The sequence below is a fragment of the Lytechinus variegatus genome, chromosome 2 (genome assembly GCF_018143015.1).
Source record: "Lytechinus variegatus isolate NC3 chromosome 2, Lvar_3.0, whole genome shotgun sequence".
NCBI classification, from domain to species: Eukaryota; Metazoa; Echinodermata; class Echinoidea; order Temnopleuroida; family Toxopneustidae; genus Lytechinus; species Lytechinus variegatus.
The window spans coordinates 52502203-52529457 of NC_054741.1; the positions used below are offsets into that span (position 1 = coordinate 52502203).

General features: G+C 39.7%; 3 protein-coding genes across 3 annotated transcripts in view; 2 read left to right on the forward strand and 1 right to left on the reverse strand.

The window, feature by feature from the left end:
* LOC121408336 (DNA repair-scaffolding protein-like) overlaps positions 1-27255 on the forward strand; it is a 49800-nt gene that overhangs the window by 10011 nt on the left and 12534 nt on the right. Inside the window, exon 10 of the mRNA XM_041599769.1 lies at positions 22345-22479. Within this exon, the coding sequence (XP_041455703.1) occupies positions 22345-22479 (135 nt within the window). The remainder of the gene's footprint in view (positions 1-22344; positions 22480-27255) is intronic.
* Positions 5406-8561, forward strand: LOC121408337. Its single transcript, XM_041599770.1, has 3 exons — positions 5406-6029; positions 6454-6573; positions 7522-8561. The coding sequence occupies exons 1-3, from the start codon at positions 5603-5605 to the stop codon at positions 8529-8531; spliced, it is 1557 nt and encodes a 518-aa protein (XP_041455704.1). The 5' UTR covers positions 5406-5602; the 3' UTR covers positions 8532-8561.
* LOC121408339 lies at positions 20408-21365 on the reverse strand. The gene has a single exon (XM_041599771.1). It carries the CDS (start codon positions 21273-21275, stop codon positions 20850-20852), a length of 426 nt encoding a protein of 141 aa, XP_041455705.1. The 5' UTR covers positions 21276-21365; the 3' UTR covers positions 20408-20849.

Consider the following 27255-nt stretch of genomic DNA (forward strand, 5'->3'; position numbering starts at 1 on the left):
GGGTCTAGTGACACCATATTTCTGCGTATTAGCCACGTCTCCTCAAAACTCGTAAAAAAATGATTTATTACATCGGAAAATCAGAAAAGGGGTACTCTGTAAGCAAAGAGTGCAATACTAAACTCCTCAAATAAAAAACTTTGATCAATAATTCCTCCTTGGTTTTAGTGAATATTAATGGTGTGATTGATACTAATGGATAGATCATTTAATTTTCTTTAAAATTATACCCTACATGATATTATTATGGTTCACATAGACGTGCAGTGCCTTGAAAAGTGAGGCTAGGTCAAAATTAAAAAGTTGCAAAACGACACAATATTGAAAGTCACAGGGGGGGGTTCCGTAGAGATCATTAAAACGTGAGATATGATAACAGTAGAATCGCCAATATTTTTTCTTTGATGAAAATTATGTGTACATCATACTAGGTAGATCCAGGTTTTGGCAAAAAGGGGGTGGGGCGTATGGGTCTAGTGACGCTATATTTCTGCGTATTGACCACGTCTCCTCAAAACTCGTAAAAAAAATAATTCATTACATCGGAAAATCAGAAAAGGGGTACTCTTTAAGCAAAGAGTGCAATACTAAACTCCTCAAATGAAAAAATTTGATCGATTATCCCTCCTCGGTTTTAGTGAATATTAATGGTGTGATTGATACTAATGAATAGATCATTTAATTTTCTTTACAATGATACCCTACATGATATTATGGTTCACATGGACGCGCAGTGCCTTGAAAAGTGAGGCAAGGTCAAATTAAAGTTGCAAAACGACACAATTTTGAAAGTCCGGGGGGGGGGAGTATCTACTTCAGATACGCCATACTTACCTATTCCCTTAAAAGCCATTCGATCGCCACGCTCGAATACACCCGGCAAAAAATTTCTCCTATAAAAGGAGAAAAAGTCTGCAACGCAGACTAGAGCCCCGCACGACAAGGAGGGAAACCCCGCCCTATATACTATAAGTACCTTGCGTGCGTGGCTCACTTCCTCTTTCTTTTGCCGGCGCCCGAACCTAACGGTTGTGTGGCGCTTACGCTCAGTTAGAGTTTCTATACACCCAAACAGTACAAGACTTTTCCCAAAGTAGACAGAGGTCTCAGAACCCACGTCTCAGGGCAAAAAGTAGACAGAGGTCTCAGAACCCACGTCTCATTACAAAAGTAGACAGAGGTCTCAGAACCCACGTCTCATTACAAAAGTAGACAGAGGTCTCAGAACCCACGTCTCATTACAAAAGTAGACAGAGGTCTCAGAACCCACGTCTCATTACAAAAGTAGACAGAGGTCTCAGAACCCACGTCTCATGACAAAAAGTAGACAGAGGTCTCAGAACCCACGTCTCATTACAAAAGTAGACAGAGGTCTCAGAACCCACGTCTCATCACAGAAGTAGGCAGAGGTCTCGGTACCCACGCCTCATCCGATCCCACAGCCATACCAGACGGAGGTACGTTTCAGGCCCCACGTCTATATTATCCACCATAATGAGCCAAACAACTGGATCGAAAGACTCTCCCCGTCAGGGCCCCAATCAAGCCAGTAATAACACTTCCCAGAACAATACGAAAGAGGATGGAGCTATGAAAGATGATGGAGGAAAGAAAACCCCAAATATAGCCAGGTCTAAACGAGGTACAGGGTTCAAAATCCCCCTCAAAGGAAAAGTCAAGACCCCCTCCCAGGCCAAACCCAAGGGGAAGACAGCTAAAACCCCTACTCCGGACGAATTAACCCTCGGGACGTCCGTCACCTTACTGGGAAAGATACCGAAGGGGGCCGAGTTTTCTTTGGACGACTCGGATAAATTCGAGACGATTCCCGTCACCAAGAAAGCGAAGATGGGGGAATCAGGGAAGGACGTAAAAACGGGTTTTCATCCCCCTGACGACACGGACATTGCCTCGGCGGCATGGTTCATGAAGATGTTCCAGGCGGCGCAAAAATGTATGAACTTGTCGAATCAGCCGATTGCAGGCGACACCAGCGCCCCTACCAGATCAGCGGCGCAGACCAAAACTCGGCCCGACAGCCCAGGCGCCCCGACGCCGGACGGGCCGCTGAGGCGTGACGGAGTACCGGCGAAGCGGCCACGGCCAGGACAACGGGACATTGAAAGCCGTACTCGGGGGAGAAGCCCGGGTACCTGTCATGCTCCCTCTATTGATATAAATGAGGATGATTCAGACTCTGAATATGGCTACCATCGGCCCATAGCATCCTGCAAGCGAAAATGGGCAGACTCTTTGCTGTCTCAACTTTCTACTTCAGGATCAGAGAGACAGAGCATTGCTAGCGGTCGTTATGAGAAGGAGGGGGCTTCAGTGATTAGTGAGGGTTTTTCTTCAGCTATTTTTGCTTCCAGCCCCAGCTCTCGCCATGATAGCGTAGAAAGCAAGCCTGTTTCGGCTGCAGATTTGATTACGAAATACTGCCCCCAGCTTAAGGCAGAGACTACCGACTTGGAGGAATCTAAGCCTATTTTCTGTCTCGATTCGGAGCTTGGGAGACAATCTGTCAACTCAGCTGCGGTGAAGCTTGACAAACCCTTCTCATCCTGCCTGAATTACCTTAATGACAGGGGAAGGGACTTACGTCCTACCAACAGAGTGGTTAAGAAGCACTTTCGCTTTGGGGAACGAGACTTTAAGCACGCTTTCAAGACTCCCACAGTCCCAGATGCAGCCTTTTGTGTTGGTGATGCTAAGGCTAAGAGATCGCGCTACTCTAATCAGAATCCACTCGGGTCACGTAGATTTAAGCGTATGGAGAGTCAGTTGACCTCTATTGACCAGGCAGCCAGGGCATCTATGCGCCTAGCAACCTATCACACATATCTTTTGACAGCCTTTCGGGAATCTGAGAGACTATGTATCTCCCCAGAGGATCGCAGAGACATATGGGAGTGTGTTATGAAGATTGCAGAATACCAGTTTGAACAGGCGTCGAGAACGGCCTTACTTTGCACGAGAGCAAGACGTTCACAGGTCATTGACCTACTTCAGATTGAAAAAAATGCTACTCGACTACTCGAAAGACTGCCAGCCTGGGGGGATGACCTTTTCAGTGGTCGTTTTCAGGAAGTTTTAGAATCTTCCATCTCTGCCTCTTCCACGGCTGATAAGACAGTGTACAGGCTGTCTTCACATTCTTATGGCCAACGTTCCTCCTCACGTCAGCAGGCCTCTGGGCCGAGTAACCAGCAACAGCAGGCCCCCCCACAACGCGAGGTCAGGGATAGGAGGCCCCAGACCAATCAAAGGACCCCTAAGCCCTTTCGGGGTCGACGCAGATCGTCCCGCGGTTCTCAGTACCCCCCTAAACACTTGTGACTCCTTGGCCGGACCGTTTTCCCCAGACTTACTAGCCCCCATAGCCCCCGTAGGAGGAAGACTCATTTTCTTTGCAAAAAATTGGAGCCTCATAACAAGAGACAAACTAATTCTCAGGATAGTGCGGGAGGGATACCGGGTCGAGATCGACCCAGATTATCGGGACGCGTTCGCACAACTAAGAACCACCTCTGCCCTCCCCCGCTCTCTCGAAAAGAGAGAGGCTCTCTTAAGGGAAATCAACGAACTGGAGAGAAAGCGTGCAATTTCCAAGGTGCCCTCCAGCCGAAAAATTGTTTTGTCAAATGTCTTCCTAATTCGGAAACGGTCCGGAAAATTCAGGATGATCCTGAATCTAAAGAAACTAAACAGGTTCATCGAAAACAAGCCATTCAAGATGGAATGCCTCTCCAAGATCCTGCCCCTGCTTCGCCCCCACGAGTGGGCGGCATCTATAGACTTATCGGACGCGTATCTTCACGTTCCAATAGCAAAGTCCTCTCAGCATCTCCTAGGTTTCGCAATAGGAGGGGACACTTACCAGTATCAGGCCCTCCTTTCGGCCTTCGCTCTGCTCCTCGCATTTTTACAAGGCTCGTCAGGGTAATTGCTGCAGAGCTAAGAAGAAGAGGGGTAAAAATTTTTTGTTATCTCGACGATTGGTTGATCCTCGCCCCCTCAGAACAATCCCTTCACAGACACTTGAAGGTCACTATCGCGTTAACGACAAATTTAGGCCTTCTCATAAACTGGGAAAAATCAAGATTGACTCCAACTCAGACTCCGGATTTCCTTGGAGCATTTATAGACATCCCGCGTCAGCTGGCAGCCCCCCTTCCCCACCGGGTTCAGAGAACGAGAGCAGTCGCGGAGCAACTCCTGTCCAGTCGTTTCTCGACTGCGAAGACTTGGCAGATTTTTCTGGGACTCTTAGCAAGCTTAGTGGATACAGTCCCCCTTTGCAGACTGAGGATGAGACTACTCCAGCTACATCTCAAGTTTTTTCGCCCACCCATGGACGCCGAGAAAACCTACATCCCTCTATCTCCGGAGTCAATAGGGGCCATTCAGTGGTGGCTTCTTCCCTTGTCTCTGACCTCAGGGAAGCCCTTCAGAGGTCCCCTTCCGTCAGTGGTCATCCTAACCGACGCCTCAAACCAAGGTTGGGGCGCAGTCATGGACTCGAAGAGGGTGTGGGGGGACTGGACTGGTCATCAGCTGAATTTTCACATAAACAGGTTGGAGATGATTGCGGTGCAGTTAGCCCTCCAACACTTTGCATCCGAGATAGTGGAAAAGTGTGTCCTGATAAAGTCAGACAACCAGACGGTGGTAACATATCTCAACAAAGAAGGGGGAACTCGGTCAAGGACCCTTTGCAGACTGACTCTAGAGATTTTGACATGGTGCGACAGTCGCAACATCACGGTGAAGGCATCCCACATTCCAGGAAAGGAGAATCACATAGCAGACTTCTTATCGAGGGGACGCTATCTCCCCTCGGAATGGATGCTCCACGAGGCTGTGGCCAAGGAGATATTCAATCAATTCGGCAACCCACAGTAGATCTATTTGCCTCAACACTAAACAAGCAGATCACTACTTACTGCACCAAGCACAGGGATCCAATAGCAGTGGCGACGGACGCCTTCTCAATTCCATGGGACAATGTTTTCGGTTATGCTTTTCCTCCATTTGCAATCATCCCCAAGGTACTTCAGAAAGTAGAGGAGGAAGGAGCAACCATACTGCTAGTCGCCCCCTGGTGGCCCCGCCGACCATGGTTCTCAACGATAGTCGGCCTTCTGTGGGGGAGCCCAGTGATTCTACCGATGAGGCAGGACATCCTGAGTCAACCAGGGACCCAGCACTACTACCCCGAGCCCAACAAACTGAGGCTCACACTGTGGCCCATTACAGGGCAGCAGCAATCAAGGCTGGACTTTCTGAACGGGCTGCCAATTTCTCGGCCGAATGTTTACGGTCTTCCACACGATCAACCTACGACTCCAGACTCAGTCACTATGTTAGATGGTGTCGGCAGGTTTCTTTTCTAAGACCAGGGATATGGAACAACTGGAGAGGGGAGTCGATAAAGTCTCTTTGAGACATTCGCTGCGCCGCGTCTCTCGGGAGTCCTCAGAGGGATTACTTGTAATCCGCATCGCCGAGCGAGATGGATCGCAAATCTGTCATCAGCTCGTGAACGCGCGCGGCATTGTGGGATGCTAGCATAGCGTGAGCCCGGTAGAACAAATGCATTATGGGAAATTTGCAACGTTTTTACCCTATACCTACTACACGCAATTATTTTCAACTATTTTCGATACATTCTCACCGCTTAATTACCGTGAATCTGACAACAATGGAACTTGAAATCGAAAGCGAATTGACTATAGAACCTGAAAGTTGGGAGGCTGGTATCAGTGACGAAATATGTATTTGTGGTATTCCATCAACTGAAGATATTGTTGAGTGCAGTGGGCCGAGTTGCTCGATAGGATGGTACCATCGCAAGTGTGTGGGTCTCGTAGTCCCACCAGCAGCCGATGATGTTGGTTGCAATACCAGTCGCTCCGCTCCCTCGGCCTCAACTTCGTCTTCAGCGAACGATGAATCCGCTTCGTGGTTTTGCGAGTTTTGCTCAACTGATTTACCTCATTCTACTTTTTCCTCAACTGTGCCAATAAGTGAGTTAAATAAATATTTGACTAGATTAGATTTAGATCTATAGATCTAGATCTAGATGTTTAAGTTCTACTTTTTATTTCTACAATTCTAGAAATATTTTTTTCTCCAAATTCCAGCCAGGCTCTGGCCTCCGCCCAGTCCAGGGTCTAGATTTCTATTATTTTTCTATTAATAATCTGCATCTAGATTTACATCTTGATCTAGGTCTACGTATGTTTTTTGTATTGATTTTGTTAATCTATCAAAACCTGAATAAGAAATTGAACTTGAAAAAAGGGGAAAAATGTCATTTTAGATTCAAACTTTTTTTTTACGTAGCCTTGTAGGCCTAATTCAATCCCTTTTAAACCTGACAGAATTTTTTTAAGTTTCCCCAGTGTAAAAAATAAAAGTGTATTTTGTTATTGTTGTACTTTTTTAAAGGTCAAACAAGCTCCAAAGATGCTTCAGCAAGTGTAGCAAGTGCTCCAACGTCAACCAGTGATATCCCTGCTCCAACCCACAGTGATCATCCCCAAAAGGTGAAACGTACTACAAGAGCAAGTAAGTTGGTTGCAGTATTCAGTGGCCCAGGCCCTTTTCAGAATATTTGTTTATATTTATACTTTTTCTTATTCTCTCTTCCCCCCCCCCTGGGTTTGGGTAGCCAGGAGGCTTCTAATCTAGAGAGTACTAACGTACATCTACATGTAAGGTTACTCTCACACGAAGCCAGGTCTTCTTTTCTATACATGTGTGTGTACCACAAAAAACCCTGAAACTTTCACCCGTGAGATTTCTACTTTCTCTCTAAAAGATCTAGCCCTAAATCATGTACATGGGATACAACTTCATTTCCGACATTTCTACGCTATGGATTTTATTTTTAGAAAAGAATTCATTAAAAAAAATGAGAAAAATATCATGAAAGGAAGGGACTCGCCCGATGTTCTTCACCCACGTTCCGCAACGCAGGCTTCCGTATCGTGGGTGCAGAACAATAGAAAACATGATGGTGGCGTAAACATCGGGCAAGTCTCTTCTTTTCATGATATTTTTTACATTCTTTTTAATGAATTCTTGTCTAAAAATAAAATCCATAGCGTAGAAATGTCGGAAGTGAAATTATAACCCATGTACATGTACATGATTTAGGGCTAGATCTTTTAGAGAGAAAGTAGAAATCTCGGGGCGAGAGTTTCAGGTTTCTTTGTATAGAAGACCTGGCTTCGTATGAGAGTAACCTTACGTTAGTAAATAATTTTTACTCTCTAGAAGCCTCCTGGCTAGGTTTGGGATGTAAAATGCCTCTGAGGTTTAAATTAGTGATGAATTTCGATAATTTTTAAGGCAGTGACTAGGGTTAAAAGTAAAGTCTTTGTATTGCAAAGAAGAACATACATATTCCTACAGGTTGAAATAATTTGTTTGGATATATATTTTTTCTAAACACTGCATGTACAATTTGGGTCTGTAATTTAATAATCATGACTTTTTTTCCTTTCATTTCAGAACTTGGAATGCCTTCCAAATCAAGGGACGCAATTGTGTCTGAAGCCGTCTGTTACGGAAAGGTTGCAATCCAGGCCCTGCTTGAAGACAAGTTCTACATAAATTCAGTGATAGGGTCTAAAGCTATTGAAATTGGGAAGGACGTTGATACGGATTCAAACGTTTTTGAAGAGGTCACCCAGGAAATTGTGAATGACTTTTTCAATATTCTGATGTCTGCGAAAGATAAACATGCTGGTCCAGCAGCCGATGCACATATTATGAAGGCATTCCATGACTACAGGAGCAGAGAGTCTGTCACTATGTTGCTGAGAAGGCTTGTCCAAGTTGACAGTGATGCAACTGCTCAATCATATTTTGAACAACATTTTCTGAACTTCATACTGGAGAAGACTCTGAATGCATGTAAGAAAGAAAGTGAAGGGAATGAAGCTGCCTCACCGTTGTCATCACATGATGAGCAGGTCTTACGATATGTCGCTGGCTATGTGCCCCATGCCCTTTCAAGAAAGTATGCCAGGATAAACTCTGCAAGTGCTAGGAGGATTTGTGCTACTCTCCAAGAATGGAAGAATGAAGACGATGTACACACCGAAGCAGAATCTTTTTTACAATACTCGTCCGTCTGGCTAACAATCCAGAATAGAGGAGGACTCTTCATCGTCACGGATGACATATACATGCTTTTTCGAGCCATGGAGTTTGTCACCAAGAAGTTCCTGAATGTTGGCTACATACAGCGGAAGGATGAAGTCATGAAAGATACAATTGTAAAAAACATTTATGGCAGTGAACATGTACAAAGACAGTGGCTGAAATGCACTATGAATACCAACTTGGAAAGCTATGAAGTAGATGGATTGTTTGGAAGTGTGGTAAATTATTGGGTAAAGATAAGGGTTTCGGCATATGTTCGTTCGTATGTAAGTCTGAGGAAGAGAGAGCAAGGAAAGACAAGAAAGAGTAAGAAGGCATTACGAAAGAGTCTGAAGCAAAAAGAAGGAATGTAATTGATAGGTCTTGATAGGGATTCAGGAACCCCCCTGTTGAATAAAATCTTAGTTTTGTTTTGTCTTGTCAGTTTATAAATACATTGCCCTCTTCAGTCTTCATAACTTCCTGCTCAAAATAGCTTAGAAGTCTGGTTATTATTTATTACGGGAATCCTAACTTCCTGTATTGTATTTTTTGTTTATATTTTCAGAAAACTTGAGAAAAGATTATTCATAAATGAAGAGAGATACTATTTTTTTGTTCATGATTCTTGTGTTCTTTGTTTTCTGAAAGACAATACATTACATAGACATTGCAAGTTTGCAACTTTATTAATTGTTAATCATCAGCATCACCAATTCCACCTTCATCACTATCATCATCATTCATCATCATCCTTTTTTAATTTTGCAACCAAGTTTTTTTTTAATGTGACATTTGAAAAAAAAGAAGAAATTAGAAGTACATACCCATTGGCAATAAATGAAAGGAAAATGTAGAACTAGTTGAAGTTTTTATCATTTTAATGGTTATACAAAATTAAAACCTTAAAAATGAAAGTGAATGTTTAGATTGGGACTCAAACATGTCACCAATATACATTTAATATGAGTATGTTCAGTACATTTGTACAGTCCTGTTTATTGGCAAGGTTCAATATGCTCAAAATTTGGTTCTCGACATTTCCTACATGTAAATTGAATCAAGTTTAGTAACTGGTGACATCGAGCTGTGCAAGTATCTCAGACTCGATAAAGGAGGTTCTAAATAATAAATCTAATAAATTTTCCTTGACACTTTAGTAATTGTCAGGTGTACAGTAAAAGACAACAAAATATTTTGTTGTAGCATTTCATATGCATGTAATATAACAATGTAAATTGAGTGTCCCAAAATTCTGTGTGCATGTACAATTTCCATTCTTTACAATCACTACAAAATGGATGAAGTCTCAAAATAAAATTAATTTGCATTAAGCACATCCATACTGTATTAAATAATATAAGCTAGCATTTAGGATGATCCCTAAATCATAAATTTGCAAAAGAGATCATTTACAGGTACATTTCAATTACATGCATTTTGTTCATGTACATGTAGGTGGTAAGCTTGATACGAGTCATACATGTATAAAATGACAGTATTTTTTTGTGAACTGCTTCCATCATGGGCACTGTTCTTGTATAATAAATACATATAGATATACCAAAATCATTCAAGTTTCTTCTGCTCACTGGTGTCTGTATTTTAATACATATTGAATCTCATAATAATGCATAGTGGATAATTACATGTATGGTGCATGCAAGCAGAGAGAGAGAGAAGGGGGGGAGGAGAATGTTCCATCACCTTGCAATTGTTACTAAATAGAGAGAGGGGGGGGGGGGGTAAGTAGAATGTTCCATCGCCTTGCAATTGTTAATAGAGAGGGGGGGGTGAGTAGAATGTTCCATCACCTTGCAATTGTTACTAAATAGAGAGAGGGGGGGGGGGGGGTAAGTAGAATGTTCCATCGCCTTGCAATTGTTAATAGAGAGGGGGGGGGGTGAGTAGAATGTTCCATCGCCTTGCAATCGTTAATAGAGAGAGGGGGGGGGGGGTGAGTAGAATGTTCCATCGCCTTGCAATTGTTAATAGAGAGGGGGGGGGGGTGAGTAGAATGTTCCATCGCCTTGCAATCGTTAATAGAGAGAGGGGGGGTGAGTAGAATGTTCCATCGCCTTGCAATTGTTAATAGAGAGAGGGGGGGGGGTGAGTAGAATGTTCCATCGCCTTGCAATTGTTAATAGAGAGGGGGGGGGGTGAGTAGAATGTTCCATCGCCTTGCAATTGTTAATAGAGAGAGGGGGGGTGAGTAGAATGTTCCATCGCCTTGCAATTGTTGATAAATACACAGTATATCAATCAGAATCATTTGAAGTGACAACAAATGTACATATCCATGTGGGTTCATACCTTATACGAATTATAAAACAAAGGTTAGATGTCTCCCCTCCTTCCAACACATAAAAAAATCTGAGTGAGTGAATAGCTTGTCCCCCACAACTATTAAGTCAACATTTAAGGACAAGTCTATGTCAACAGAGAGTTGACTTGAATAAAAAAGCGAAAAATCCAACAAATTTAACCCTGAAAATTTCATCAAAATCGGATGGAAAATATAAAAGTTTTGACATTTTAAAGTTTCGCTTATTTATCATATGCACACCCTAGTTGGTATGCGAATGAGTAGACTGATGACATCCACTCACTATTTCTTTTGTATTTTATTATATGAAATATTGTATTTTTCCCTTATCATGTGAAACTAAATTTCTTCCTCCCTCAACATGTGGAGATACCATTGGTCATTTTTTCAAATCTGTAAAAAATGAAAGATTGCATGATTTAAAGAATAAAAACATAAGAAATAGTGAGTGAGGGGCATCATCGACTCTCTCATTTGCATATCACTGAGTTATGCATATAAGTGTTTCGTGAAAAATAAGCATGAATTATTTTATTATTTATTTTACATCCGATTTTGATGAAATTTTCAGTACTGTGCTTGTTTGATTTTTCTCCATTGATTCAAATCAACAATTTTTTGGGGTGGACTTGACCTTTAAGGCATGCTATTTGAATTTATATGATCAATTCGAGATCCAAAATATTAGAAATATGACACAGAATCTCAGATACATGTAGACATAATATGCAAGTAAGACAAAACCGAGAGAACGGATGGTGGTGCACACTAAAAAATAATACAGAAATGCTTGATTTGGAATAATTATGATTTTAAAAAAAAGGAAAGAGGAAAAAATTTGAGTTGAGAGTACATATTTGCTTTTAATTCTTTAAAAAAACAAACATGCCTTTTCATTTATCCAATAATCTGGAATCTCAACTAGAATATAATTGCTATAAAACAATGTCCTTAAAGTTTAACCCCTATTCTATTAACTGGGCTATTTCAAACCAAAGAAGCGTTTCATGAAAGCATTTGTTGGACGTTTTATCTGACAATCAACATAGTAACAGTGCTTCTCAGCCAATCAAAATTGGGGGAAAATGACAGATCTGACAGGTTTTTAGAGGGGAAGAGTGTCAGCTTTACCCCCCCCCCTCCCCTTCAGATTTTTGGTGATGACCACACGATTGTCACAAAAATTTGCAGATGCCTATAGTCGGATGTAGACTACAAGACTGTCATCCCGAATCCCTCCTATTACCAGGGATATGCTATCCCTGATGAAACATTGACTCAAATTAATTCAATATTTCATTTCAAAGAAATCATTTAAATAGTTTTTTTCTTGGGAGTGGTGTGTCATCAATTTGTTGAAATCCTCCTTCATCTGTCTGGACATTGGCTCGTTTGGAGGCTTTAATGCAGGCACCTGCAACTTGTAGTGTCTGCAAGTTGCTCCCGAACTGGCTGACACTCGGATTGTCATGGCTTCCTCCCATCCCACGCTGCTTGGAAAAATGTTCCTCGAGGGGATCCTGTGAAAATTTTTCACTGAGAATGTACTTGACCCCGGGCTCTGTTAGCATCTGCTTCGCCAGTGCTACAAACGACCTCACTGGAAACAAACAAAAGTTATTGAAAAATCATTTAATTCTAACGCAATACAAGAAGCAAAAGTCAACACATGTTAAATGCTTGAATAAACAATAAAAAAAATGTTCTGGAATGATTTCAGAAAAACAAAAACTGAATTGTTACAAATTATCTGTATAGTATTTATGCAATGCATCTGCGTGTTTATTTCTTTAGTATTACTCCATAATCTTGTTCCTGCGTTCTTATTTGGCTTTCACAAAAAACTAAGGCATTCATATGAGAACGATTCATCTTGGTTTCAATGTCTGATCTTATCATTATTTACCTGTCATGATGAGCCCCTCCAATGTCTGCTTGCTCAGACACAGCTTATCCTTTCCGCTTGCAGACAGTGATGTTAGTTTTCCTTCAGAGCTCCACTCATCAAGAAATGACAGAAAGTCTTCTTCGAGCCACTGTTATTGACATTTACAAGAACAAAAAAAATGACATTAAATTCTTGTAATCAACAGGTTGGAGTGATAGGTCCTACTTGCACTATGTTGACCTGTATTAATCTATCTTTGTTGTGTATTTTCTCTTAATAGGACATGACAGAATATCAAATTCAAATAACCATTATACTGGTACATGTACAATAAATTCTAAAAAGAGGGCCGTCAAGTTTAAAGAGTTTAAAGATGAGCATAAGCAGGACCTGTTTTAAACCTGAAATCAACATTACAATATAAAATGCCACGATAACTCATGAAATATACATGAAGCATGGCCTACACTCCTACTTAGTAACAGATATGTTTGTTGAGAATTATCTGACTGTCACTATAAAATTTAAGAAATCACAAGAAATAATAGGAAAATAAATCTCCAATCTTACCGTAAACCTCCAGTCTTCAACATCTCTGTAAGGTTCGAGTGTAGGCTTCCTCTTCTTCTGTCCGATGTACAGGTTGGAGACATTTAGCATATCAAAGAAAGAATCAATGTAGTCAATGAAGAGGATAGTGCTCTTTGTGTTCTCATGTCCCTGGATTCTGAGGGCATTGGCTACAGTTGAGCTTAATACCTAAAAAAATTGTGGCAAAATGGAACTACACTTATTATTTATTTTTACAAAAATATACATTTATGATTTGTGTGAAATGCAAGAAAATATCACTACAAATATTTGCTTCAGCACTGGTCTTATGACAATGAAATATTTGAAATATTTTTTTGCATTGTCCCCTAAAAACTTTCATGACACTATATGGAAGATTCATAATGAGAAAATCTGAATTAAAGAAATCTCTGGCGAAGCCATATCAGGGATATGCAACATCCCTGGCCATATCCTGCATATCGTGCAAACGAACTGAAATACATGTAAAGACTACTAGTATTACCTGTGCTGCCAACTTGACTTTCATACGGTGAGCTGGGGTCAAATGAAGGTGATCGTCTGTGAGTCGATGGAGCATTCGAAGGCCAGTTGATCCCTGCAAGTCCCACTCATAAACATCTAGAATGTGTACCCAGGAGATAGGAAGTCCTCTGAACTGTTAAAATAATATAAAGGGGACATCAAGTGTTAATTCTTCATAATACACATAATTACAAAGACTGATGAAATCTTTAATAGCCATAGAAATTAATAAATGAAGACATTTTCAAATACATATTTTGATAATAATAATACCCATACTTATAAAAATATTAATATTGAGAATGATAATATTATAAAGGATTACAAAGCTATGAAATTAAATACATTAAGATTATGTTGCATACTGAGTCCATTGATAAGGAAATTTTGAAATTGAAAAGATGATTGAAGTACATGTATCATCATTTAATAAATATTGTACCTTAAACAGGATACATGTTCAACTGTTTGTATTTACCATTAAGTTCCTGGTCTTGCTATGGTACCCAGAATTCTCCAAATTATTTCGGCAGGTTTTTAGCAGATGGGGGACATCACTGAATAGGTAGATGACTCTTCTCGTTGTTGGGTGGATGAAGGAGCAGTCATTGCTTTCCTTCTTCAACATGTTGAAGAAGGAGCGGTTTGGCGCAGCTCCATCAGACACCAGTGCCCTTACACGAAAACCCTGCAGCTCTAATAATTCAACCGCTTTCAGGACTATACCATATAGTTGGTCACTAGTGACGCCAAGAGTAGAGAAATAGGCCACAGGAGCTTGGTAAGAAGAGCATATTGCCCTGATCATTAGTGTGAGCACATGGCTTGCGATGGCAGGAGAATCATTCTTACAACTTCGAGTATATGCATCAAGTTCATCGTTCAGACTACCAAGACTTAAAAATCCTATAATGTCCCCTGTTGTGTGGGAGTACACTAACCCTTCGCTAACCTTCATTTCATCAAATGCAATTGTTACATTCTTTTCATGGTCTTCAAGGGATGCCATTTTGATGTCTTCGCACACCCTTCTCATGAGCTCATAGTTGAACCCTGGTTCATTCGATGTAAATCTGGTGTATTGCTTCAAGGTCCTTTTGTGAGGAAGGATGAGTACACCAGATGAACGTAGCACATCATATGCTGAGGAGGACTTGGCCTCCAAGGCAATGCATAACCTAAGAATAGAGGGATGCCATCGCCTGGCTTGGGGATGTGCTTTTGACTGTTTTATCTGCTCATCCCACAAAAGTCGCATTGGAGAATCCTGTTGGAATTGCTGATGAACTGTTGAGGTTTTGGTATCTAGTATGTCTTTGAATGCTTGGTTGTCCTCTGCTGTTATTGCTTGTGCTCTTCTTTCAAATTGTTTGAGCATCCTCTGTTCAAGACGGGAGACTCTTTGCTTTAGGGTTTTTTGAGTGTGTTTGCTCTTTGTAAGCCTCTTTTTAAGTCTATCTTTGCTTAAGTAGCGGATATTAGTTTTGGGAGCAGGCGATGAATCTTGCTGGATCCTATGTTGCAGCTTTGCAAGGTCAGATCTATATACCCGGCAAAGTCGACAGCGCAGTTCGTTGATGACGAGAAAGGGACAGTTGACATGACGGATGGTCGATGATGATGAAGAATGATGGACATAAACTGGACGAGTGAGTAACATGTCAGGAGGAATATTTAAATCTTGATTACCAGGACAAACTTTGTATGCTTTTAGAGTTCTCAGCATGTTAGTAATTTCTTCAAAATTTCCTGACCTCGGTGTAGGAAAGAATGGGTCGGTTTTGACCATTTTCCCATGAACTTTAAGTTGAATCTCTCCACTGGTGTTAACCATCAGACATTTTTCTGAATTGCCATCCTCATCAATTGCAATGACAAACAAGCACTCTGGCTCCCCTCTCTTAACTGCAGTGAGACCCTCAGCCCTTGCTGCTCTCTCGTAAACCTCAAATGGGTTGCTTGCTTTCTTGGATGACCCTTCTCCACATAAAGGGAAATCGTGGAGGGAGATATTAAGATGGCATGGTTTTCGAGCGTTCCTATTTTTCTGCCATCTTGCCAATTTGCGATCGCATGACATGCAGACAGATGTAGGATGGGTGTTGCAGTCATCGAGGAAAACATCCAGGTTGAAGGCCCGCATTATCACATCTCTAAGCTTGGTTTTCAGCACACATTTTGCAGAGAGATCATCACCACAGAGTCTGCATACTTTCTTCTGCTCTTCCATTTCTCTAGAACACCTACATGAAATTGAAAGAAAATAGAGAAATATATGTCCATCACGATGAATTAACACTAGGAATAAATCACTACCATGCAATAATACTGTATAATCATTTCAAATAACCTCTAAATGGGAGTACAGGTAGGACCGTTTCTCCTTTTTTGCTTTTTATTTCAAAATTATTTTCTAATTGACCTTGGACTTGCTTTATAATACTTAATGTAGTTAAATGTAATATTGCTATTCCACAGAGTTGGGAGTAACTCACTGGTTATTCATGTTCCTAATGATAAAACTGCAGGAATATCATGAAAATTACAATAAAATTAAATTCCATACTCCTTTCAAATAACATTTATTTTTAAGAATATAATCAGGGAGTTTGGAGTTAAAAACTTAGAACTCCCAACTACCTGATGCCGTTCAGAGTAATACCAGGTCAACACTGAATTGAAATAAATGTATAATGAATAACATGTTGAATGCTCATGGAATGACATTAAATTGAGTGGCAGAAATGTATCCCTTTTTTGGAAGAAAAAAATAAAAAAATATAATTTTCAGGTAAAATACTTCTTGCTTAACAAGACAAATAGTTGGCAGGTTGTGAAAACTTTGTTTTATCAATATCATTAATCATGGATGAATTGCAGTTCATCTAAGTACATGTATTTTTGTAAATAAAAACAAAATAGTTTAAATAGAAAATACCTTTTTTATTTAGAAAAATACCACTCATCGTTCCTTGGAGCTACACTTGACATTAAAACAAAGGAGCCCTTTTAATAGTAGATCTAGTCAACCAGCACAAGCACATTAATTAATGGTTCATAGATCAAATACAGAATGGGCGATCCAATATTCCTACGGCTACGTGTATACAAGACTTTAACTCCCAACTCCCTGAATTTTGAAATAACCACATGAGATACATGTTCATTCTTCATGTATATGCTAAAAATCATACTAGAGCTAAAGAAAGGGGTTCTTAATAAATTTGAAACATGTTAATTTTCAACTCTGATGGTTTATGCAGGGATATGGAACAATGGTTTATGTCTTAATTAAAAATACATGTAGGCCAACAGGGCCAGGGTCCACAATGTATATATAATCACACACAAAAAAAAACGAGAGAAGTCAAGAAAGGGAAAGAATTCAGTCTTCATGGTCTTTAAGCAGTGAAAAAACCAGAATACATAGAAAAATAATCAATGACAAAATACATGTATGCCAGAGTCCACATGACAATGACAGCAACAGCTCAGCTATAAAAGTTGGCACGGCGATGTTTAAAAAAAGTTTGTGAAATCTGCAACAATTTTTAAAAATTATTCATGCCTTCAAAAAATCAAAGTTCAAGGCTTAAATAGGCAAATTAGAAATAAAGAGAGATGGTAATCAATAGAAAAATCTAATATAATAGTTATTTTCACCAGCATCATTAGATCTAGGTCTACTAAATTATCAATATCTCTCCCTTTTTGTCATTATTTTCACCTTTTTCAGGAGTTGTAGTTGTACTTGTACGCCGGTCGCGAGCGCATAGACAGCTACAGCCAGACCAGTAGGGCCGGGAGCCGAGACACTCGGAACCCGGTGGAAAGGTTGAATTCTGATCAATTTTTGAGAAATTGCTCGCCGTTTCACGCAAATCAAATTTATATCAACTTGCAGCTTAAAAACTCCTCTGTCCAACAATATAAACCATATTTAACGAATATCACCGATAATTTAGGTATAACTGATCAAACGCAACGTGTCATTGTACGAAAAATATATTAGAAAGGGCAGTAACTTACTTATTTCTTGTCCGATTTCGTAATATTTTGCATTGACAGAACGTACATCCTCTCAGCTGTACAGTGAACACAAAGTCACCTTCACAACCATAATATTGCGTCGCGAGAATGAGCCAGAAGTTGTGTATGTCAAAAATCTTTTTTGATAGAAACCCTGATTTCGTACGTCGGAACCTCGAAGGAACATAAAACACGGGGCCACGGAGCGCCTCTCAAAGACCGGCGCAGAGCGGGGAGCTTGACCTTATTACGTAATGGGTCGCTATGTTTTCTCTTAGTGGGCTGCCTCTGTCGGAGAAGTGGGGATTAAGGGTGGATTTTACCCCAGGCCATACTTTTATCGACTCCCCTATCCAGTTGTTCCATATCCCTGCTAAGACTAATCCATGCAAGGCATCTGTAGGTGAGATTGCTGAATTTTTTATATCTTTGTATGACAAGAATTTGGCATGTAATACTATTCGAGGTTACAGGTCTGCCATAGCTGTCCTACATGAAGGCTTTGACAATGGTGAATCTGTTTCCTCCTCTATTTTTCTGTCAAGGTTATTAAAGTCCTTCTTTCTTAACAGACCCATTAGAAGGCTTCTTGCTCCTGCTTGGAGCCTTCCCCAGGTGTTAGTCTCCCTCAGTCAGCCCCCTTTTGAGCCAATGCATAATGCATCTTTGCGGGATTTAACCATAAAAACTGTTTTCCTTCTGGCAGCGGCTTCTGGTCAGAGGCGTAGCTCTATCCATGCTCTTACCACAGCTCCTGGGCATATTCGTTGGGAGAAAAACAAGGTTAGACTTATTCCTCATGGTCGTTTTCTTGCCAAGAATCAACGGGAGTCCTCTCTCCCTCTTGAAATTGTTCTACCATCCATAAGTTCCTTTTCTTCAGTTAGGGAGGATAGGTTTTGGTGCCCGGTAAGAGCATTAAAATGGTATCTTGATAAGACTAAACAATTTCGTGCTTCCGATCAACTTTTTGTTAGTTTTATTCCCCCTCACAGGGCCGTCTCGCCGGATACTATCTCTCGTTGGATTGTGGAGGCAGTGAAATCTGCTGGTGATCCAGTCATCATTCACCAGAAAGTTAGAGCCCATGACACAAGAGGATTGGCTGCTTCCTGGGCTTTATTCAAGGGCGTACCCATGGAGGATATAATGAAAGCGGCATATTGGTCCAACACTAATACATTCACATCCTGCTACCTCTCGGATGTCCTCGGTGATGAATCCAAGTTTGCAAGGGCCACCCTGTCCGGTTCCCATCGCTAATCCAAGGTATGAGTTTAACTTTACAAGCTTGTCTTTAGTATCTTGTATAATAGTTTTGATCTGTAGGGCCTCTTGACTTTGGCCTGACCACCTCCCATAGTTGTTTCCGTGGGAATCTGGCTTTTAAGGGAATAGGTAAGTATGGCGTATCTGAAGTAGATTATGTTGTTCAGTAGTGAACACCATATCTACGAAGTAGCCATACTTACCTATGCTACCCTCCCACCTCCCCTCTTTCTGTTTCTGAGGTTCGTTTGCCTAAGAAAGAGGAAGTGAGCCACGCACGCAAGGTACTTATAGTATATAGGGCGGGGTTTCCCTCCTTGTCGTGCGGGGCTCTAGTCTGCGTTGCAGACTTTTTCTCCTTTTATAGGAGAAATTTTTTGCCGGGTGTATTCGAGCGTGGCGATCGAATGGCTTTTAAGGGAATAGGTAAGTATGGCTACTTCGTAGATATGGTGTTCACTACTGAACAACATATTCTGTGATGATGAGTGAGTTTTTCAGCCTTTTTTTTCATGCACCTTAACATCAACATTTACATGGAATCAAACACACCTCTGCACAAGCAAACACAAAAACAAACAAACATGCATGGGTATTTCAAACCATGTTGTCTCACAGAATCATCACGACATAAACCACATCAAAAATGAAGAAATAAAACATTTTCAGTATTAAAATGTGAGAGCTTAAAATCTCATGTTTTACTTTGCAAATCTATGCTGCTCTCATCTGTAATATCTATGTAATCTCTGTTTGTTATGCTTTATGGCCTAATACACCTCATTTTGTCATCCCAGATTCGCCACTGCTGTTGACATTCCATGAGTCATGGTTGGGAATGAAAGTAGGTGGAGTAACACGTGAGGGGTACCTCCATTCATACGGTTGAACTACTGGCTAAGGGTGGAGTATTGTAATTCTTCTCTGACTGAAGTGGTCGTCTTTTCTTGGAGAAGAGCTATTTTTTATCCATGTACCGCCGCTTAACTTCCAATGTTTCTTTCATAACATTGAGTTTTTCGGTTTCGATACGGATAATTACTTGAAAGTACTCCGATGAAGACATTTGACTTACTTTAAAGGTAGGCCTACTTCTGCGCATGGATGAGCTGACTTGTGTATTGTCTGGGAATTTCCGCTTCCTTTCATCGTTGTGAATTATCCTTGGTGGGTGGCTCCAACTTCCCGGAGTACTCAGTGTGGAATCATCCGCACAATCTTCATCTTCCTCTATTACGATCTTGTCCGTGGCAAACCCGTCCACCACACCTGCGCAAAAGATGGCAATGCCAATATAATATTATCCAGTGAATATAAATAGATACAATTGTTCTTATTTGGCCTATAATGAATTTCCAGTTATGAATAGGAGTCAGAGGGTCCCCAATAGGTCTTCATAATCATGTAATATGAATTAACGCATAACCATTTGACATGTACTTGAAATAGTTGCATTTTTTTGGTCATTTTAATGAATTGCGGTAAGTTTGGGAACGTAGAAAAATTGTGGTTAATTAGTTTATTGAAAAGTAAGCAACAGCGATTTAGTGTAGTATTATCACTTTGATATGCTGGAGCTTAAATGGCATCACATTACGTAACAAAACAAAACTTAAAGAGAAACAAATCTAACACATTTTATATAATGATAAAGAACTTATAAGCCTACAAAAGTCTTACCCATAAATTATTTAACAATTAATATTAAACCCATCTTCGAAAGTTTAAACTAGAGTTATTTTATTTAGGGACTTATGTGGGCTTTGCACTGTTGACAGTATAGGTGGTATTCGGTTGGGGGGGGGCTAGGTGAAGCCCCTTCTTAATTTTTTTAGCCCAACCCCTTGATTGAATTATATTTATACAATGTGATGAAAATAAAATATCAAAAGTTCTTTAAACCTAGAAGTTGAAAGCGCGTCAATCACCATCCGAAATCAACAAGCTATGCGCTGTAACTGGTAATGTATATAATTGTTGATTTTGACACGCTTAGAAGGAATTCGCAGTGCTACGTTACCACACATGGATGCTACATAATATGTATCGCCGCCTCTGATTAACATGACATCATTTGAGAAATCAAGTAAAACTAATACCCCTACCTGTTATTTGTTCGGATGGGATGACTTGAAGAATCTCTTTTTCGTCATCATTTAGACAATCAAACACGTCTGGGTCATCTAGTGTGGGATTTTCCCCTCCTGTCTTTTCACGTTCCTTCCCTTGTAAGCGTGTACCGGCGGCAACTTTCTCTTTTACGTTCTTCTTGAGAGCCTGCCACTTATCCTTGATGCTCTGCAAGCTCCTCTCTGCCACTCCTAAAGCATTTACTTCTAGTCGGATACTGTCGTACATGTTATCTTTGATCCGCTGTGTAGCATCATTGCTGTGTTTGGCTGATAGTGTGGTGCTATGTTTTATGGATCCACTCTTTATTATTTGTATTTCTTCTTCAGAGTAGTCATAAGTGCGAAACCTCTTCTTTACTGACTGAACTAGCGCCATTTTGATCCACGTTTGGCAAGTTGAGATGAAATTTACACTGATGCCTCACCCACTAGTAATTTCTTTGTTATTTGACATGGTAGGTTTGAATAGCCCATTTGTTGCTATGTTAATGAATGATAGGTTGAATATCCTCCATTAACTTACGGTAATTCATTTTGTCAAAACATAAAAAGTGGTATATCTAGACCTCTCTTTTCTTCCAAATTAATCTAATTAGGTCTTACGTTCAAGTAAAAATATCAATAAAAATATGATTTCTTTTTCATTATGTGGTCAAAGTAAATTGTAATGTTCATTGAATTTTTCACCATATTATCCGTCAAATTACCTTTATTTTGACACATACTGCCAAACTTTGTTATTGCATGAATACTTCACTCACGAAGACACCAATGCACTGTGTACAGCAATCTTCACCAATCTACACAATAGATTACTACGTACAAATCCTAAATTCTGCCTAACTATAAATGTCAAATATACTAACAACACACAAACAGCGTGCCCGGCTAACAGCGCTTTCTGTGTGCTCATCCTATCTAAGGTGTTAGTGGCTGAGTTGTTAGGGAAATGTTAGTGCTAACAGAGCTCTCACTAACAGCGCTTCTGTGCGGCCGGTGCTGATTGTTTGTCTCCTTAGTTGTGGTATGTAACTTAGTGTACGTTCATCCATCCATTTTGTCATCTGACAAAAAAGCTCCCCTTGTATGTCAAACTCAAAGAAGAGCTTTTTGTTGTGCTCCCCTTAAAAGTTTTAGGAGGGCTATTTATTGCTCCCCTCAAGATTATAAAACTAAGTCCCTTGATCTTCCATGCTAATGATTATGTTTAAATGGAAATGAAATAAAGAATTTAATTGCATTAGTTTACTTAGACAGCTGATAATGTTACTGGAGCTAATTGTTTTTTGTTTTTTTTATATGAAGTAATAAAATATGGAGATGGAATACGCCTTGCATAATTCTTCTTCATATTTCAGGACTTCTTTTGGCAATCAGTACCCCCAATATTCAGTGCATTGTAGATCTCATGAATCAATCACTGTGTTTGTACTTTGTTATTACAGAATGGTCAGAGTGTATGCTATGTGCTGACAAGTGAGATTGGAATGACAGAAGTGGAGTCATTAGATGATTGTGACTCCATGGATTTACCTCTGTTTAGACCCCCTAATGTTATGGATATCAGTGATGCCATCAAGGTAAGATCACTATTATGGTATACAAACATACCAAGCTTTGAGAAGGTATTGTGTACAAATGTACCAGGCTTTGAGAAGGTATACAGGATTGTTTGTCGAGGTGGGACCTGCAAATTGGTAATTATTATTTTCGCCGATATTGCCAGTACAACCGAGGATGAATAATTAATAATAATTATGTGCAACATTTATATAGCGCTTAATACAAATGTTTCTAAGCGCTGCATACTATTACCCTGGCATTAGCACGGCTATCCTGATCGGACGCTCAAGCATTCAAGGAATTCCTTCCTACTGGGTACCCATCTACTACACCTGGGTAAAGAGTGGCAAATGTAGATAAGCAGCTTGCCAAATGACGCGAGTGCTGCATTGTGAGTTGAACCCCAGACTTAACAGTCCGGAGACTTGCCCACTGAGCCACAACACCTACAATTCTATATGTATAACTCCCTTTATACTTTCAACAGAAATATTTGCGCTCTTTGTTTTAGGAATATGTTGTAAAACCAAAATTTTCCACCTGTAAATGACACATTTTTTTTTCCACAACCATTCCTGAGCTTACTCTAGTGGATGCCTCAGACCTGCCAACCCATTCGTTTTTGGTGTATTTAGTATGTTTTTGCAACCAAAATACGGCAATATGTTTTTTCTTCTTTTTTTTATCGTAATTTATTGAGAAATCTATATGTGTCTGTTTCATAAAACTTACGCAAATATGGTTATTAGATCAGTGTAATTTCAGGTAACTTGTTTTTTTTTTCATTCATTTTGTTAAAACCAAGGTGAGATATACACATGTTTGAATGTTTTTTATTATTATCTGCAAGAACAGTACGCATTTTAGCCTGCATGCAGCTTGAGCGCCCCAATGAGTGAGTGAAATACACTTTTTATGGGGAAACATACACTCTTTTATTCCCAGAGGTTGGTAGGTCTGAAGACTGCTTTGAGAGGATTTGTGGAAGATTTGATTTTGAATGGGAATAGAAACTACAACTTGTAACATGTCTTTGAGGAAAATTCAAAGTATTATCAGTGCATAATTGCATAGCCAAGTGTTTTTGTGCTTAGATTGATGGATATGAAAGTACATTGAGTATGTTATTTTGGGCTACATTGCTTTCTATGTGCTGGGTTGTTTTGGTTATTATTGGTTTGTACAGGATCTGAAAGTCAAGTACCATTACAGGGACCGGGGAAGTGGGGGGGGGGGGGGCTGTGGGGGCTTCAGCCCCCCACTTTTTTCCCAAACTGTGTACAAAAACATAAAAAATGACCAAAGGATTGTGATTTTTTTCATGGTCAGCCCCCCCCCCCACTTTGAAAACCGTTCCGTGTGGCCCTGCATTATAAGGTGGGATACATGTATCTTATATTACATGTGATATTGTAAGTAACACTTTTGTTGTTGCTTGTTTCTTTGCTGTCTGTTTTCAACAGTAATTGCAGAGCTACCAAGTCTCACGCATTATGCGTGAGACTCAAGCATTTTGGACTCTTGTTCATCCCCTCAAATCTCTGTCTCACACAACTATCACAGCCTATCCCCATATACATTGTACACAATGTCTGTGATCTCACTCAGATTCACAGAAAATCTCATGCATAGCTGGTCTTTGAACTTGGCATCTCTGTAATTGTGACTTCATGCATACCTGTACATACATTGTATGTAATAAAATACATAATACATACATGTAGCTACATGCATACACATACCTCTGGAGAAAAAAAACAATGAATTTGTGTTCATGGTGACTACTTTCTTCTGTGTAGTTGTAAATACATTTTGAAAAAACACTGCCCATATAGCCATATTCAGTGTTCTTGTTTTAATTTAACTGACAATCTTGAGCTTCATTTAATAAGGGTTAGTGGCAAAGGCAAATATCCCTTTATCCCCATGTATTCACAATGTATAACTCCTGGTAACTTCACATTTATTGAACCTTGATATCGCTCAATAATCATCATGCCCTCTGTATCACCAATGGTATGTAAATGTTAAATCTACATTATATGCATGTTTTAGTTGAAAATTTGGGTGACCCGACATTTGCTCCTATGGCAATTGCTCCGGGCTTTATTTCTTTTAAGATAAAGGGTTAGGGTTATGGTTGCAATCAAGTTTTTTTTTAAGGTCTGGGGTTAGGTTTTGGATAGGGTATAGTGTTAAATCCAGGGTTGAAGTTGGCGATTCCATTAGTGTGTGGAACTCACAGCAGAGCAAATGTCTTGGAACAAAAAATTGGTAATACTACTTTTAGTGGGTCATGAAAAACATGAAATAATTCGTGGCATAAATATAATTTTCAAATGCTTTTTTTAATAGATTGATGGAACTATGGCTTAGTTGAAGCGACCATTCCACTAGTAAAAAAAATATTTTACAATCAATAGATGAACGTTAAATAGCAAATCAGATTAAACTCCTTGTTTCATGGAGCAGATTAGCAATCAATCACTAATTTACAATTAATTGCAAGACATATGATTGATTTAGGAACCAAAAATAGACTTGCGATTGATCACAAGTTTCTTGCAACACCCATTAAACAGATTAAATTCCCTTTTGGGCAGGACATGCCACAAATTAAGAGGAAATCAACCTTAACAATTGGATATGTTTCCTGTATATCTAAATAAGGTGCACACACTTGAAAATATTTTGTTTTTCCTATCTGCCAGTCAGTCATTGTAAACCTAATTGAGCTAACCACCTTCCACTTGGTTTAGTCTAATCACTGACTTCTCTCTTTTAGAAGCAAGGGGAATCCCCAGGTATGGCATCATGGGGAAAGTTCAAATCTAAGGGGATTCCCCCTTTTTGTTGGCAGGTTGCCAGTAATAATGTGCATTATCACAATGTAACCATGCATGCTCTCCCACAGTCTATGTTCTTGGATGACTTAATTGATGCGCATTCCCCACTTATGACAGACAAAAAGCACAATTTATGAAAAAGCAAACATTAAATATTAAAGAATTACAACTGTGCTATTCTTTGGTTATTTTTTTAATGTTGGTATCAGTTTAAAGAATAGATATACTTTTTAGACTGGGGATTTTTTATTTTCTTAATTTAGATACCGTCTTTCAATTTACTTATTGATATCCTTTCTTCAAATTGTTTTGCTGTCTCTTGCATGAATGAATGATTAATCTTAGTTACATGTATACCGCATGAAAAAGGAGACTGAGCTTTGTAATGCTATACGTAGGTCATATTTGTGATTAAGTTTATATAAATAATTGATGATTTTATGTTGCATTTATTCTGGGATGTATTGTAAATTTTATAATTGTCAAAATTTTTACCTATTTGATGCATGGGAGGTTTACTATTGTTGATTAGATTGCGAGATTCATTGCTTTAAATTGACCAAGGAAATATAACCAAGAATAAGGGCATACCATATCCATATTACACTGCAAAAACTCCGGTGTTGATTTAACACCAGTTTGGAATCAAACCTATGCTGTTTTAATACTTATTGATGTTGTATAAACACTTCTGGTGTTAGACCAAAACCAAACACTTCTGGTGTTAGACCAAAACCAAACTTCTCTGGTGTGAACATATATAGATTCTTGGCTGGTGTTAAATCAACACCGGAGTTTTTGCAGTGTAGGTTTTACACAAAACATGTTTTAGCAAAAAAAATTTGAAAGAATGATCCTGTAAAATAATACTCATTACATTTTTGTATGTTTTCAATGTCACATCATGAAGTAATTTACAGTATAGAATAGCATTTTTTCGTTACTCACTATTAACATGTGCTCAGTCAACCATGAAAGCCCGAATTCACAAAAGTGATTTTTAAAACCATCGGTACTTAAACCCATGGTTTATGGAGATTTCCTGTATAAGTTACCACGTAAATCAAAGATGTCCAATGCTGATGCACGGTTTTGTCAGTGCACCAAATTGACGCCTGTTGCCACGGTTATCCACACAATTTTATTCATGAGGCCACTGTTTGAAGAGTGGACTCATGAATAAAATAGCGTATCTAACCATGGTAACAGGCGTCAATTTTGCACAGTGTGACAAATGCGCGCATCAGTATTGGACATGTTTTATACACACATCCAATACGTGCTAAATTAAAGGGGAATCCAGTCTTGGCCATAAAATGTTGTGTTGGGAAGGAGAAAAATAAATTAAACAGAATGGTGAAAGTTTGAAAGAAATTGAACAAGCAATAAGAAAGTTATAGCTGCTTTAAAATTGAGATCACTAATACTATGTAGATTTCAAATTGGCAACTGGGTAAATAAATTATGACAAGGGGCAAGGACAACTTTCCCATAGGCCATGTACTTTATTATCAGGGATTTGTGGTTTTCTCCTAAGTACCCATTCCCCTGGGGCAGTAATCTAAATATAACCCATGTAGTATATTGTTTTATGTCCTCATGAAAGAAAAATATAATTTGAAATAAAACTTTAGGGAAAAATGACATTTTAGCCATAATATGTATTGGAGTCACTGATCTCTCCCCTAACTGGATATGCGAGGAGGGTCCTTTGTTTGAAGCACGCGAGTTCTATTGTCCGCCATACCAGTTCCCCCAAAAGGAACGCGATCGCTCCATTAGCATGTGCATTGTGAGCGATACGCTAGCTGTCTGCTTCATATATTTAAGGTGCCAGAATTGCGCAATTTTCTTGAAACCATGGTACTTCCCCCCCCCCCCAGTACATTTCGCAAACATAATTTTGAAGGGGTTGGTGTTTTTCTCACCTAAGGAAGAATGGATGAA